Source organism: Semicossyphus pulcher, unplaced genomic scaffold, assembly GCF_022749685.1.
Source record: "Semicossyphus pulcher isolate SPU_LCO1_2020_fin unplaced genomic scaffold, fSemPul1.0.p SCAF_14, whole genome shotgun sequence".
Classification (NCBI taxonomy): Eukaryota; Metazoa; Chordata; class Actinopteri; order Labriformes; family Labridae; genus Semicossyphus; species Semicossyphus pulcher.
In genome coordinates, this window is record NW_027211648.1 from 8,730,327 (window position 1) to 8,744,473 (window position 14,147).

The 14,147-nt window shown below is 41.0% G+C and overlaps 1 protein-coding gene across 2 annotated transcripts; it reads left to right on the forward strand.

Moving 5' to 3' along the window:
- Positions 1-4,312: 4,312 nt before the first annotated feature.
- On the forward strand, positions 4,313-13,172 carry LOC138591252 (plastin-1-like). 2 transcript variants are annotated; one of them, XM_069661784.1, is made up of 16 exons: positions 4,313-4,382; positions 4,983-5,143; positions 5,228-5,357; positions 6,491-6,623; positions 6,894-6,975; positions 8,101-8,266; positions 8,445-8,587; positions 8,686-8,781; positions 9,256-9,275; positions 9,537-9,715; positions 10,030-10,108; positions 11,818-11,932; positions 12,021-12,154; positions 12,269-12,392; positions 12,474-12,607; positions 12,694-13,172. In XM_069661784.1, the coding sequence occupies exons 1-16, from the start codon at positions 4,313-4,315 to the stop codon at positions 12,830-12,832; spliced, it is 1,905 nt and encodes a 634-aa protein (XP_069517885.1). In that variant the 3' UTR covers positions 12,833-13,172. The 2 variants fall into 2 exon arrangements, with proteins under 2 accessions (XP_069517885.1, XP_069517884.1); XM_069661783.1 differs by lacking the exon at positions 9,256-9,275 and having other exon boundaries at positions 9,517-9,715.
- The last annotated feature ends 975 nt before the right edge of the window (positions 13,173-14,147 follow it).

The window sequence follows — 14,147 nt, forward strand, 5'->3', positions numbered from 1 at the left end:
ACTTGAGTTAAGTCTGATTACGATTTGAATCATGTTTTAAATAGAGCTAAAGTTAAGGTTAATATACATACAACGTGTGTGCCGTTTGCTTCAGTTAAACAGGTATATAGCAGTGTAATCTCCAGGGTGACCTTCACGACACTATGGTGTACTTTTCGGAGAAAAACAAGCAGATCCTCTGTTGTCCATCAGTGTGACACAACACTGCCTCTAAGTGGGCATGGCTTCACATTACAGCTGAGTGAAGCATCAAAGACTCCACAGTACAGGCGTGTGGGTTGGTGATGGATCACTGTCAGAACATTTAATATAAATATATATATCATACTAAACACTGTGAATCTATATGATACTTGTAACCTTAAAATACACATTCCAAATAACAAATTGCTTTTTAAATGCACATACTGAGGTTACTAATGGAGTATCTTACAGACACTATGATCAAAAGGACTGAATATTACTTCATATTCTGACTGTTTAGCATCTGTTATCATCTATAAGTGTCCATGTACGCTTGTGTATCTGGTTTATCCTCCTTCCTGCGCATGAGCTCTAAGGTTCCAGTGAATAATGCAGGAGGCTTATGAAACTCTTATTAAGTCTTTGGCCAGCTGTTACAATTTTACACAAACAGCTGATCCCGGCTCAGGGTCCATCACCAAAACCTGTGGCCGGTTTACATCAACGTCTGGAGTTTAAGCGCTTGTCTGAGATCAGCGATTAGGAGGAGAGGGAAACCTGAGAGCACCTCAGAGTCACAGAGTGAAACTGGGCTGATCAGGTGTCTGAGGAAGAAAGACCTGATGGGGACATAGGAAGATGGAGGCTGGAGTTGTGTTGATTCAGAGGCCTAACTTAGATTCTGTATGGCTTTATAGTGAACATGTTTTTTAAAAAGTCTGTAGCATGTTTGTCTTAGCCAAGAGAGAAGAAGTGGTCTTGGTTAAGGCTGATTTTTGTCAGCTGTGTCTGTCTTTTTGAGCAGTGTTAGAGGTAGACAGGTAAAAACAGAGAAAAGGAAGGGAGGTGAAGCCAAGAAAGAGGTAAGGAGAGAGGGAAAAGGGTTAATATAAAAGTAGAGTGACAGGGAGGGGCTGTAAGAGTAGGTAAGAAAGAAAGGGGCCCAAAACTACTCTGCAACAAGCTGATTTTCTACTTTGGACTGGCCCTGCCGTGGACTCTGAGCCCTTCAGCCTGCCTGGGACTGAATGTAAGCTTCTTACTTCTATTGTTTCCTTACATAACAGTTTGTATATTCTCAAACGCAGGCTAGCTTGCTGCTTAATGTAAAGTTTGCTAACTCTAACGTTCTGTAGCTATAGAACAAAGTTACCTGGAGCAGCAGTTAAACAGGCAAAAGACGCTGATTAAGAAATGCATGGTAGCTATAGATTAAAGAGAATATTTTTTGAGCACTGATATTTGTTGCAGTAAAGAGTGAGTGCTGCTGTGAAGTGAAGCAGTTTATTCTAAGTGATGCAGTTGGCTGTATGCCTCAGGTTACAGGTCATTGTGTGCCAGTGAGGCACACCATGCAGGCAAACACAAGCCTCATGTTTTAAACATGTTTGACAGAAATGCAAAATGTGAGGGGTGACTACAGACATCATGGCACTACAAAAACTCTTTCACCACTGTGCAGTTTTCTTCAAACTCCAGCAAGTGAATGAGACAGTGTCGGTAAAGTATTGTTTTGTTTGTTTTATTCTTTTTAAATCTGTAATTAAATAAAATATTTTCCTGAGCTAAACCTTATATGCAGTATTTCCTTCTATGTACACTTGCTAAAAATATCTCATTTAAAAATTTTGGGCAAAGATTTTCAGCCCTCACGTAATAATTGTAAACAGTAAGATGTCATTACAGGGCAATTATCTGCTAAAGGAGCTTACTACTTTGACACTTTGCCTGGACTGTTGCTATCTGAGAACTTGGTCGAAAGTAAAGTGTTGAACTACATACTAGAGTCTAAGTGGATGTGTGACTAACTTTTAATTTCAGATGGATGAATAAAGCAAGTTTAAGAGAATTGTGTTGGCACTACAGGTAAGCTAGCTAAAGCGTCAACTAAATTAGCTAGCAAAAAAACGGTGAAAATTAGCCTCACAGACATGCAGCTAGCTCCAGGACATGGTTAGCTTAACTTAGCATGAAAGAAATAGGGGGAAACAGCTAGCTTCTTGTTAAACGTTAATGTAACCTGCGTATCAGGGCCTTGAAAGCTCATTAATTAACATGGTGTATCTAATATAAAGTATAAAAACGACTAGTGTTTTTTTTTTGGGAGGTAATGTGATAAATTATTTCCAGAACTATGTTTTTTGTTAGCTTAGATTAGCATTAAGGAAACAAGGGGAAACGGTTAGCCACCAGTTAACATGTTTTAAGCAACTCACACAACAACTGGAGACTACAAACTGCAATTAACTCCGTAGTGAACTCTATAAAAACACTGTATTTCATCTGTATGGGCGTGGTTTTGCATGACGTAGCAGTGCATGTTTCGGGGATATCCGTGACCAACTGGGTAGCTGAGATTAGCCGTTAAGGTTTCCTGCCAGAAAGCCTTTTTCTTTCACCCAGAAGAGCACCGTTTCCTTGACCTTAACAACATGACTTTTATTCATTTTCGAACAATGATCATTTCCTACAGCCTAACCAAGTAGTTTCGGTAGCTCCTGTAGGTGTGACTTGGGGTTACATTAGGTGGTTGTATCCTAAGTTTTTGCAAAGTTTATTGCTCACTCACACAAAAAGTGATGAGACAGCCCCATGCAAGCCGACAAGAATGTGCATCAGGACTTAAGGCATCAGCCCTGGTTGTTTTTCTGGGATTCTAGGTGCTGTTTCCCTTATTCACTGCCTTTATGCTAAGCTAACTATCTTCTACTTTTAATGTCCTTTTTTTACAAAGGTGAGAGTGGTTTCAGTTTTGTCATCAAACTCTTGGCAAGAAAGAAAAAACATTTTTTATTGAAATGCGTAGGATTAGGTCTAGAGCGATGGTTAGTGCTACTCAAAAAGTCTGCAGTTTATAAGATATGCCTGCCTGGTTGGTTCAACTCAGGGCTAAAACGGGCCCATAGCAGCACCTGCAGCCTTGCATCTAATTGTATCTTACATTACTGTTATCCCCACAGTATTTCACCTGTTTAAGTTTTCATGCTTTCTCTACTGCAGGTGCATTGTGAGTCAGATAGGAGCTTTAACTGCAGATCAATTGCCCAGAAGAGACCAGCAGACGAGAGTCTTTATACAGACAATAACATGATGACACAGCTGAGGTGTTAAATGTTAACTGTCTGATTACGCCTATCCCAGGGTCCAGGCAGGCCAAAGGTCCACTCTGAGCACCTACCGAGTGACTCCTCCTAGGAGAGATAACCTGCTCTCTAGACTCTCCGGGATCCAGCTTCCGCAACGGCCCCAGTCTGAAGCCTCGCAGTGGTCTGGAAGAGTCGACTCCTGCAGCCAGTCCAGAGGGATCCGCACGGAGAGGCTTTTAACTCTCGACAAGGGCTGACAAGGAACTCACAGGATCTTATGAAGGTACTTGTATCTGTTTTGGTCTCACATTGTCTTTTCTGTGTCGTCTCCTTAGCAAAGAACCACAATGTATTGTAGAATGTAAAAGGGTCTGTGTGCTTTTATGAGGAACTTAAGGTGTGTTAAAGTGCCTGTATGTGTGCGTATACTCCGTGCAAGTGCCCTGCTGAGAAGTCACAAGGCCTCCCTGGACAAGTTCCAGCATGTGACCTGACACTTCCTAATTGTTCTTCTGCTTTGTGCCATCTCTCCTGACAAACTCAGCTTTTACTTATTATGTTTCTAGGGCTAAAATATTTTAATCTCTATTTTAGGTAAATGTATGTTTGCAGCATTATAATACGCCTACACACGCAATAATAAAGGACCTTTCAGCTCATTTTCTTTAAGTTAAAGTCTAGTGCAACAGTGTAAAAAATACCCTGTTTTAAGTACAAGTCCTGCATTAATAATCCTACTACAGTGATAAATGTGAGCTATAAAATATGCTTAAAGTTTCAAAGTAACTCACTGTGCATGATCTGTATTATCTTTGTAGTTATAAGATTAGTGATGCATCACTGCGGAAGCTTCATTGTACTACTTTCCGCTGATGGTGCTTCCTAACATAGGGGTCGATGCATATCATGGAAACGTTAATGCAAAGTACAAAAGCTCTAAATTGTAATGCTGTACTTATATCGTCATGCTTATGTCATTTGATCTTCGTGAAATCAGCTTGTATGTTTGTGTGGATGTTTCAGGTACAGCAGCAGTAGCAGCTATGGAGAATCACATCACGCATATTTCCAGAGACGACCTTGAAGATCTCCGAGATGCCTTTAATAAAATCGGTCAGTTTCACTCCCACTCGCACACCTAACATGACCCTGCAATTGTATTGACGGAGAGTCCGACTTTTTAAGAGTAAGATTTTTACAGCTGTCCATAAAGTACGACTCTTATGTAAGATATTTTTATTGCTTGGGTTGAAGAGTGTATGTACTTTGTGTCAGAGGTGTTTTCGAATATAATTATGAGACGTTGCCAGATTTTTATCATTTGATCATCATAAGCGTAATGTACCGAAGATAAACAGGCATAGTTGGAGAGATACCAGGATTTTAAATCTTATCGCTCGGTAGCATAATCAAGAGTTGTGCTAAAGTAGATATAAGGACAGTTTAGATCCATTTATAAAGCAATAACGAAACCTAACTTATTAAACTCGACTAAAACGTAACTATGGAAACAATAAGGAATTTACAAGGTGATTACAGACATGTTAATTAAGCATTACCAGGCGTATGTTCATCCTAATTAGCTATACTATCATGAGTGTGCAATGTTAACGAATAAACACTGGGCTCATTAGTTTTCCGATTAATATTTGTGAAACAAATTGACTTTCTATATCTGTGTGTGGCTTTCCCTGTGTGTCTATTTGTGTTCAGATATTGACAACAGCGGCTATGTGAGCGACTTTGAGCTTCAGGAGCTGTTCAGAGAGGCAAGTTTCTCCCTGCCGGGGTACAAGGTGCGGGAGATCATCGAGATCTTCATCGCCGGAGACACCAACAAGGACGAGAAGATCAGCTTTGAGGAATTTGTTTCCGTGAGTCTGATGCAGATCGTGACCAGGTACATGAGCGCACTCGTGCAACTGCACACAGGAGTAACACAGCCTGTCCATGTTCAGATCTATCAGGAGCTGAAGAGCAAGGAGTTCAGCGAGACGTTTAGGAAAACCATCACAAGACGAGATGGGATCCGCTGCTTGGGGGGAATGTCACAGATCTCCAGCGAGGGAACGCAGCACTCCTACTCCGGTGAGAGACAGTGTACCGTTCATATGAAGTGTTTTGAAGCCGTGAGTCCTGCCTTTCAACCGTCACCATCTTGGTATTCGGACACTAAGTTATCAGCCAACTCTAGCGCTAGCTTGGTTAGCAAGGTGCATCCTTAATTCACAGGAACTTTTTTTTGTAATTGTGAATTTCAGTCTGCCAAAAAACAACTTTAAACAAAATATACTTACCAAGAAAATTAACTGGTTACTCCGTAGACCTTTCACTACATTCTCTTTTACTACAACTCAACAACAAGAGGACAACAACAAGGTCACACTGGTAGCAACTTGTGTTGTTTATTAGCATTATCAGCTATTTTACTGTTAATAGGACTGTTATTTACAGAATGAACATCCTGGTATGTTGAAGACTTGAAACAAGCGATTGAGACCATAAACTCATTACGGAAAATGTTCAGTGAGGTGATAAATCAAACAAGAACTAGGAGCATATTCTCATTTGATTCTATAGAATTGGACATCTTTTAGTCGCTCCCTGCTGGCGGTTAGAAAACACTCTTTTGCATCAGCTGCACTTTTCAGACCTACAGGCTCCCACATGTGCACATACTATATGTTGAGATGATTGTGCCTCTCATGTAATAAGATTACACTCAAGGCACAACACCAAGCATCTTCTGAAAAAAGAAATATCCAAAACCCAGAAAACACTTTTGTGTCGAGTTCTGAAAGTATTGACAGGAAGCTCCTTAATCCAAACAAAGATAGTAGCAGGTGTGGCGCTGTATTCAGTGACCTACCTGACTCTGTGACCTGATTGGACTTTTCAGCTGTATTGCCACCGTAAACAAATGTCATGCTCTCGTTGCTTGGCTGTGACCAAACATGGTGAACAACTTGTGAAACAGATTAAACATCCACTTTTGTCATGCAGGAAGGAGTACTTTTTGTTACAGAGCAAATGTTTCCCTTTTATACCTGCTTTTAAAGATTTCCAGGTTATCTCTGGTTAACATCAGATGCTCGCTCTGTGACTCAAATGTAAAGACAACGAGAGGCGCAAAGTGTGACTTATTTATGATTGGAAGAATGTTATACTACATGAAGCACTTTCATTCATTTCACTCATTTCCTCTCTCTCTCTGTGTTCAGATGAGGAGAAGGTGGCATTTGTCAACTGGATCAACAAAGCTCTGGCGAAAGATCCGGACTGTCAACATCTCCTGCCCATGAACCCTGATGACGGCAGCCTCTTCGCCTCTGTCCGCGACGGCATCCTGTTATGGTAACACACGTGGAATTATAACGCTAGCCAGGACTATTTTAGTGTTTTCTGCTGCAACAAAGGTGAAAGCTGGACTAGCGTGATCCTATTTAACTGTAGTTTATAGTGGTTCGCTCCCCCTTCTTACTCGCTCCTAATCTCACCACGTGACAGAGCACATTTCACAAAGGCTGTTGCAGTGACAAATCTAAGCTTAAACACATCTAAATGATATTACGTTGGCCCACATGTTTTGTTTTCTGCCCGCTCACACGCCATGTTGTCTTTCAGCAAAATGATCAACCTGTCTCAGTCTGACACGATCGACGAGAGAGTCATCAACACCAAGAAACTTGCAACCTTCAAAATGACAGTGAGTAGGATCTCTTCACTCACAACACTCATGCTCAGCAAAACCAAGAAGTGTGTGGTACATCACCCTCAGGCAGACATGGGAAGAAGCACCATCATAGCTGAACGATGAAATTTGTGAAATATAGTTAACTGCTGTCTTTTGTAAGATGAGAGGATTAAAAGCGACCTCTCTCATAGAACTCAGTTAGCTTAGCTTAGCATAAAGGCTGGAAATTATTGAAAGCAGCTAGCCTTGTTATGCCCAAATAAAACTGTGTGCACGCAAGCAGCGCTAAATCGCATTATAGGATTTAGGCCGGACTATTTCTTGCGCTTGTGTCTTGTTGCCAGGCAACAAGTGCTAAATAAAGAAATTGCAGTTTATAAAAATGAACTGTTATTGAGAGATCTTTAGGAGAACTAGTAGATGCATTTCTTCTACCTTTAGTGAGAGCCAGGCTAGCTGTTTCCCTCTGTTTCCAGTCTTTGTGCTAAGCTAAGCTAACCTAACCGGCTGCCTGCTGTAACCTCACGTAAAAGAGAGTGGTATTTATCTTCTCGTTTGACCCTCATTATCTGAAAATATTGAGACAAGAGCTGATAAAGTATGGAAATGTATTTGTAGACTGTAGCTCACTAGTTAGGAGGAAACTAGCAGACTGTATTTAGTTTATTTGGCAGTTCACCAAACACTCCTTTGGCTAACACGTTATAAATTCTGGCACTGTATATGTGTGATGTCAAATAAGACAGTAACTGTAGCTTAGATCTGTAAAACGAAAGATAAGTTGTCCAATTATGTCAAACTCTGCAAAAAGAGCTTGTGATACATTAACTTTTTACTGCATGCTTCCCCTTTGTGCTCCTTTATATCATTCTGTAATTATTTCCTCTGTGGGAGAGTTTAAAAAAAAAAAGCCTTTTGTTTCTTGCTGGAGATTTTTTATCCATCCAGTCAACCATGTCGTAAAAGAAGCTACGTTCAATGTAGTTAGTTATTATTTGGCACATTCAGGACGTTGTTATTTGGCGAGCTGTTAAAACAACAGAACAGGTGGACAGAGTTGTTTTGCTATAAAATCTCTTGCTTTAACAAAAAGGGATTTGTATTTACGTGTATGCAAATATGTATTTGCATTTGTAGGAGAATCTGGTCCTCGCTCTGAACTCGGCCTCAGCCATTGGCTGCACGGTGGTGAGCATTGACGCCCATGATCTGATGGCCGGGAAACCCCATCTGGTCCTTGGACTGCTCTGGCAGATTATCAAGGTTGGCCTGTTTGCTGATATAGAAATCAGCAGGAACGAAGGTCAGCGCACACACACACACAACACACACACAAACAATTACTTTGAAGTTACAGAATTAATGTTTGAATAATAAAAAAAAAACTCTACTGCAACTTCACTTACTTGCATATGGAGCTCCCACGAGAAGGAACTACCACCTAAAATAGAGACTGTTACATTAATGACGTGCTTCTACAGGTCTGATCGCCCTCCTGGGTGATGGGGAGTCTTTGGAACACCTAATGTCTCTCGCTCCCGAGGAGCTGCTGCTCCGCTGGGTCAACTATCATCTGCGCAACGCAGGAACACAGACCATCGGCAACTTCAGTGACGATATTAAGGTCCCTCTTTAGAACAAACTCATACACACACGCACACAAACAGAAATTACACAAACACAGGAGTGTAACCCCTTCTTCCTTCTTCTGTACCACTGTAGGACTCGAGGGCCTACTTCTACCTGCTGGACCAGATCGCTCAACATGAAGAGCGCGGCTACAAAATGAGAGTCAAAATTGACATGAGCGGCCTCAACGTGAGTCGGTTTGTTTGTGGAAGTTTAAAAATCACATTTGGAAACAGTTTTTTTGTGGAAAATGTCAAATGTGAACGATTAAAGTAATAATCTCGAAGATTTTTATTTAAATAAATGTCTGTTAAGTCACTATCTATCGCCAAAGCTATCACCATAATGATTGAGTCTCTGGCCCACTGATGAAAGCCTTTGCATTTGCAGTATTACAGACTGGGTGTAATCCCAAGCGGCGCCCAGTTAGTGACGCGTTTTCCATCACCCAACAGTGGTTGGTCTGCCAGAGAGGGTAAGCGGAGCTAAGCGGCGGTTTTTCCGGTCTCTGCAAGTGTTGCGAGTAAACAGTAATCTACTATGGCTGAACAAACAAAGAAAAGATGGATGACTACAGATACAACTTCAACAATAAGTGAAAATCCAAAGAAAAAGAAACAAATTGGATGCTCAGATGAAGACAAACAGTCGACCTCCTGGAAGGAAAATCAAGACTTACAACCGTGACAAAGAGAGTCAGCCGTAGACGTCTGCTTAAATTGGAACGTACGCTCCCATAATTACTGATTATCGCCAGTGTGTGGCGTTCAAGAGCACGAGTCAAAATCTTCAAGATTATATCTTTAACATTTGAAAATGTGACCAGATGAGTATTTTTTAATGAGTTAACTGTGTCGATGCTCGATGTGGTCACAGTAAGCACACTGAATAAAGTGACATCCTGTGTTTTATGTGTCTGTACAGGTGCATGATTTGGACAGAAGGGCTGAGCTGATGCTGCAACAGGCGGCCCTGCTGGACTGCAGACAGTTTGTGTCTCCTCAGGACGTCACATCTGGAAATAGCAAACTCAACATGGCTTTTGTAGCCAACCTGTACAACATGCATCCGGCTCTGGATGGGGCCGATATCAGCAACGGCATAGGAGCTGCGCAAATAGAGGGTGAGACAAGGACACGGCACTTAACGATTAACACATATTGTCTTTTTGGGATTGGATGTGACAATCATATGATTCACACACTCAGTGCAGAATGTGTACCATAATGTGGATAAAGGGAACTAAAGACGTGCAGGTCACATCCCAATAAAAAGTCCAATAAAATGTTTTCAGGTGTGGCGAGTTATGGCAGTCATATATCTATATTACTGTACGCTGAACTTAAATCATTCCTATCAGGTGACAGTAACTGTGTGGGAACAGCTGTCAGAGAACGTGATGGTGTTTGTCACTTCATGTTTATCATTTCATTCCAGCTGAGACCAAAGAAGAGAGAACATTTAGAAACTGGATGAACTCTCTGGGCGTCTCTCCGCATGTCAACCACCTTTACTGGTACGTATTAGTTATACATTAATGTGAATTGAACTTACGATGGGAGGGGCTGTATGCTTCACATTCCTACAGTTACCTTTCATACCTAAGGACTGCCCAGTATGAACATGATAGAGAAATCATCCAAGCTCCACCAGTGACCTTGTAATTCTCTAGTTAAGACTTACATACAAATAAAGGATTATATTATCAAAGCAATAGTATTTGTATTATACTCTTCGACATTGTGCAGGGAATTTTAAGTTATTAGAACTTTGTCATCTACTCAGATATATTTTCAGCTTTCCTTCTCTAATTAGTCTAAATTGACCATACTTAAAGTAATTATCTCAAAGGCTTTAAATAAATGTCTGTTAAGTCACTATCTGTCACCGAATGAGGTAACACAATGGTGATTGAGCCTATGGCCCACTGATGAAAGACTTTGCATTTGCAGTATAACAGACTGGGAGTCTGTGGCGACTTTTGCAGAAAACATCACAAGCGGCGCCCAGTTAGTGACGCGTTTTCCATCAGCCAGCAGTGGTTGGTCTGCCAGAGAGGGTAGGCGGAGCTAAGCGGCTGCTTTTCCAGTCTCTGCAAGTGTTGCGAGTAAACAGAAATCTACTATGGCTGGACAAACAAAGATCAATGACTACACTAGACTACTTATTATCCAAAATTAGTGAAATCCAAAGAAATAGAAACAAACTCGACGCTCAGATGAAGGCGAACAGTCTAAAAAGGAAAGCGACCGTCAGCGAGGAAAATCAAGAGATACAACCGGAGCCAACCGTGGACGTCACACATGCAACACTGTCTGGATATCTGGGAAGTGTGCTCCTGCAGTTACCGTTTATCGCAACAGGTGCCACCAAAGAGAACGAAACTGAGATCTTTGAGATTACCACTTTAAAATTTACTAACATTTGAGAACCATTATTCTCACATTTATAATCACGGTCATCATTTAAAGCTCCTGTGAGGAGTTTTTCACTGGTTATGAAACAGGCTGAAAATCAATTATGATTACTCTATATGACCTACAAAAGCAAACCAGAACCATCAGCGACAACATTGATTATTTTTATATAGGTATTTTTAATGCCTGAAACTGCTGGTGGGGGGGTAGGTGTCAGATGAAGCGATTAACTGCACGCTGCCTTTGTTTACATTTACCAGAGCAAAAATTTAACGAGAGTGATACATATGACTGTTAAATTTTTTGTTAAAAACCACCACTTAAGCATGTACAGGACAAAATCAGCAAAGAGATAAGAGGTACGACTTTGTCCACAGGGGGCGCCAAAATCAACACAAACCAAAAGTTCCTCACAGGAGCTTTAAAATACTGAGGTTATGACTTCATGTAATACTGGATGGAAAATACTAGGTGGTCAATAATCAGATGTAAACATATTGAGCTTAAATATACTGGACTTAGCGTATAAAATATAAAAAGTGCCATAACAAGAACCTAATTTTGTGCAGAAGCCTGAAATAAAGGAAAGTCTACAATCTAACTATCCAAAAGACAGAATGAATGAGTTATTACGTACGACCTTTAAATGAGTGAAACACAACCAAACCTACAGAGGAACAGCTTGGTAAAAATGTTAAAAAAAATGTCTTACCTATTCTTTAATTGTTTGGTTCTTTTCTGTATGCACCCCTGTAACCATACAAAATATGTTGCTGCAATAATCTGATCTGTATTTTCTCCTCCACAGTGACCTGATTGATGGTTTAATCATCCTGCAGCTTTATGAGAAGGTTAATGTCCCTGTAAACTGGAAGAAAGTCAACAGGCCACCTTATCCTTACCTGGGGGCCAATATGAAGAAGGTATGCGCACAGCTTGAGAGCACGGCAGGACAAATGTATGGGTAAATAAAAGGGATGTAACATTGTGTTTTTTCCTGTCATATCCTAGCTGGAGAACTGTAACTACGCTGTGGATCTGGGCAGGGATGTGGCTCACTTCTCTCTGGTCGGCATCGGAGGACAGAACTTGAACGAGGGGAGTCCACTGCACACCCTGGCTCTGGTCTGGCAGCTGATGAGGAGGTACGTGCTGTGAAGTGTCACTTGCTGTTGGATATTAATTGGAAAAGACGGACTGAATCAGTTATCTAGTGGTGCTAGTTGAAATCAAATTAATCCTGCTTGTCATCTCTTCAGGTACACAGTGCGTGTTTTGTCAGATCTGGGCGATGGAGAGAAGGTTAAAGATGAGATCATCCTCAACTGGGTCAACACCACCTTGACCCAGAAACGCAAGGACTCTCAAATCAGCAGCTTTAAGGTGTGTGTGTGAGTGCATAGTAAATTTGAGCAAACAAGTGGCTGTATTTGCATTTGACCCCGATTTCCTTGTTTACCGCAGGACCTTCGGATCAGCACCGGTCTGCCGGTGATTGACCTGATTGATGTCATCGCTCCAGGAACCGTCAAGTGGGACATGGTGACGAGAAGAGAGAGAGGGATGCTGAAGCCAGCCGATAAACTCAGCAACGCAAAGTAAAATTCAAAACTGTTTTCTACTTCTTCTGCATCTTCTTCTGCATTCGTCTCCTCACTCCTCTCCCTTCCTGTTACTCCCTCAGGTATGCGATCTCAATGGCTCGTAAGATCGGCGCTCGTGTCTACGCGCAGCCGGACGATCTGGTGGAAGTGAATCCCAAGATGGTGCTGACGCTGTTCGCCGCCCTCATGGGCCACAGTTTGAAAAAGGCAAACCATTGATAACTGGCATGAGCAAACCAAATGAGAGAAACCAACATACATTTTGTTTCTATGGGCTTTTTCCCCCCACATTTTTCATTTCTTTGACCTTTAACCTTGCTGTGATCACCAGACAGAGCCAGACAACAGGTCTTTCTATTTTATTACCTTTATGACACAATAAGCCTGCCGAAAAGTTGGAATGGATTGTTTCTTATCAACAACTGCAGCTGCATTTGTGATTTCACAGAACAAGCTCCTAATTGTTCCTTTGCTTTATTATATTTAATATGACATCACATGTATTGACTTGTTCTGCTATATTACCAGAAAAGACGGCACGGCAGAAGAAAAAGCAAAATCGTACAGTAAAAACTTTATGAATGTAAATGTTGTGCATTGAGTGTTGCTATTTAATTATTAAAAATAATCTATTAAATGTACCGAACAGCCTTGTATGTGTGTGTTGTCTCAATATACACATTTTATACACATTTTTTCTGAACTTTCAGAAGTTTAAACCATCCATTATCTGTAGGGTTGCGGGGGAGCTTATCCCAGCTGTCATTGGGCGAAAGGCAGGGTACACCGCCAGTCAATCACAGGCTGACACATAGAGGCAGATAGCCTTTCGCACTTACACCCACACCTATGGGCGATTTTAGAGTCACCAATTTGGACTGCGAGAGGAAGCCGGAGACCCGGAGAGAACCCACACTTGCAAGGGGTCTGCACAGAAATGCCCAAGACCCTCTAGCTGTGAGGCAACAGCGCTAACCACTGGCCCAAGTTTAAACCACAATAGACAATAATAATAACAGACAATAAAATAGACTTTATTGATTCCCCATTGGGGGAAATTCACTTGTTACAACAGCTCAAAGTAAAGGACAGGGGAAAACAAGTGATTGATTAAAAAAAGAAGCACTAAAGCTAAAAAAAAAAATACAATAATAATATTAATAATAAATATATACACTATGTACACCTTTCAAATATTGTGGACGGTTACGTTTTTGTACAAAACAAGTGCACCAAGTCAAAAACACAGTGTGTATCATGTTGATCTGGTTGATGATAAGTAAAGTGACCTACAGTATTGCAGAATAAATAACAGTAAAGTAATTGCACGGTATAGATGAGGTAATAAAAATGTTGAAATATATGAACCAAAGTATGATATTATACTATAATAATATATTACAGTAGATATGCATAAACAGAAAAACAGTGCAAAGTAGCTGCCATGTAGTGACTGATGGTAGAGTCTGACTGCAGATGGGATGATTGACCTGCAGTAGCGCTCGTTCTTGCATGGTGGGTGAAGCAGTCTGCT

Coding starts and splice junctions, on each gene's coding strand:
- LOC138591252 (XM_069661784.1), top strand. CDS start 4,313: ATGGAGAATCACATCACGCATATTTCCAGAGACGACCTTGAAGATCTC. Junction 5,144..5,227: donor GCTTTGAGGAATTTGTTTCC/GTGAGTCTGATG, acceptor GTCCATGTTCAG/ATCTATCAGGAGCTGAAGAG. Junction 12,608..12,693: donor GATAAACTCAGCAACGCAAA/GTAAAATTCAAA, acceptor TTACTCCCTCAG/GTATGCGATCTCAATGGCTC.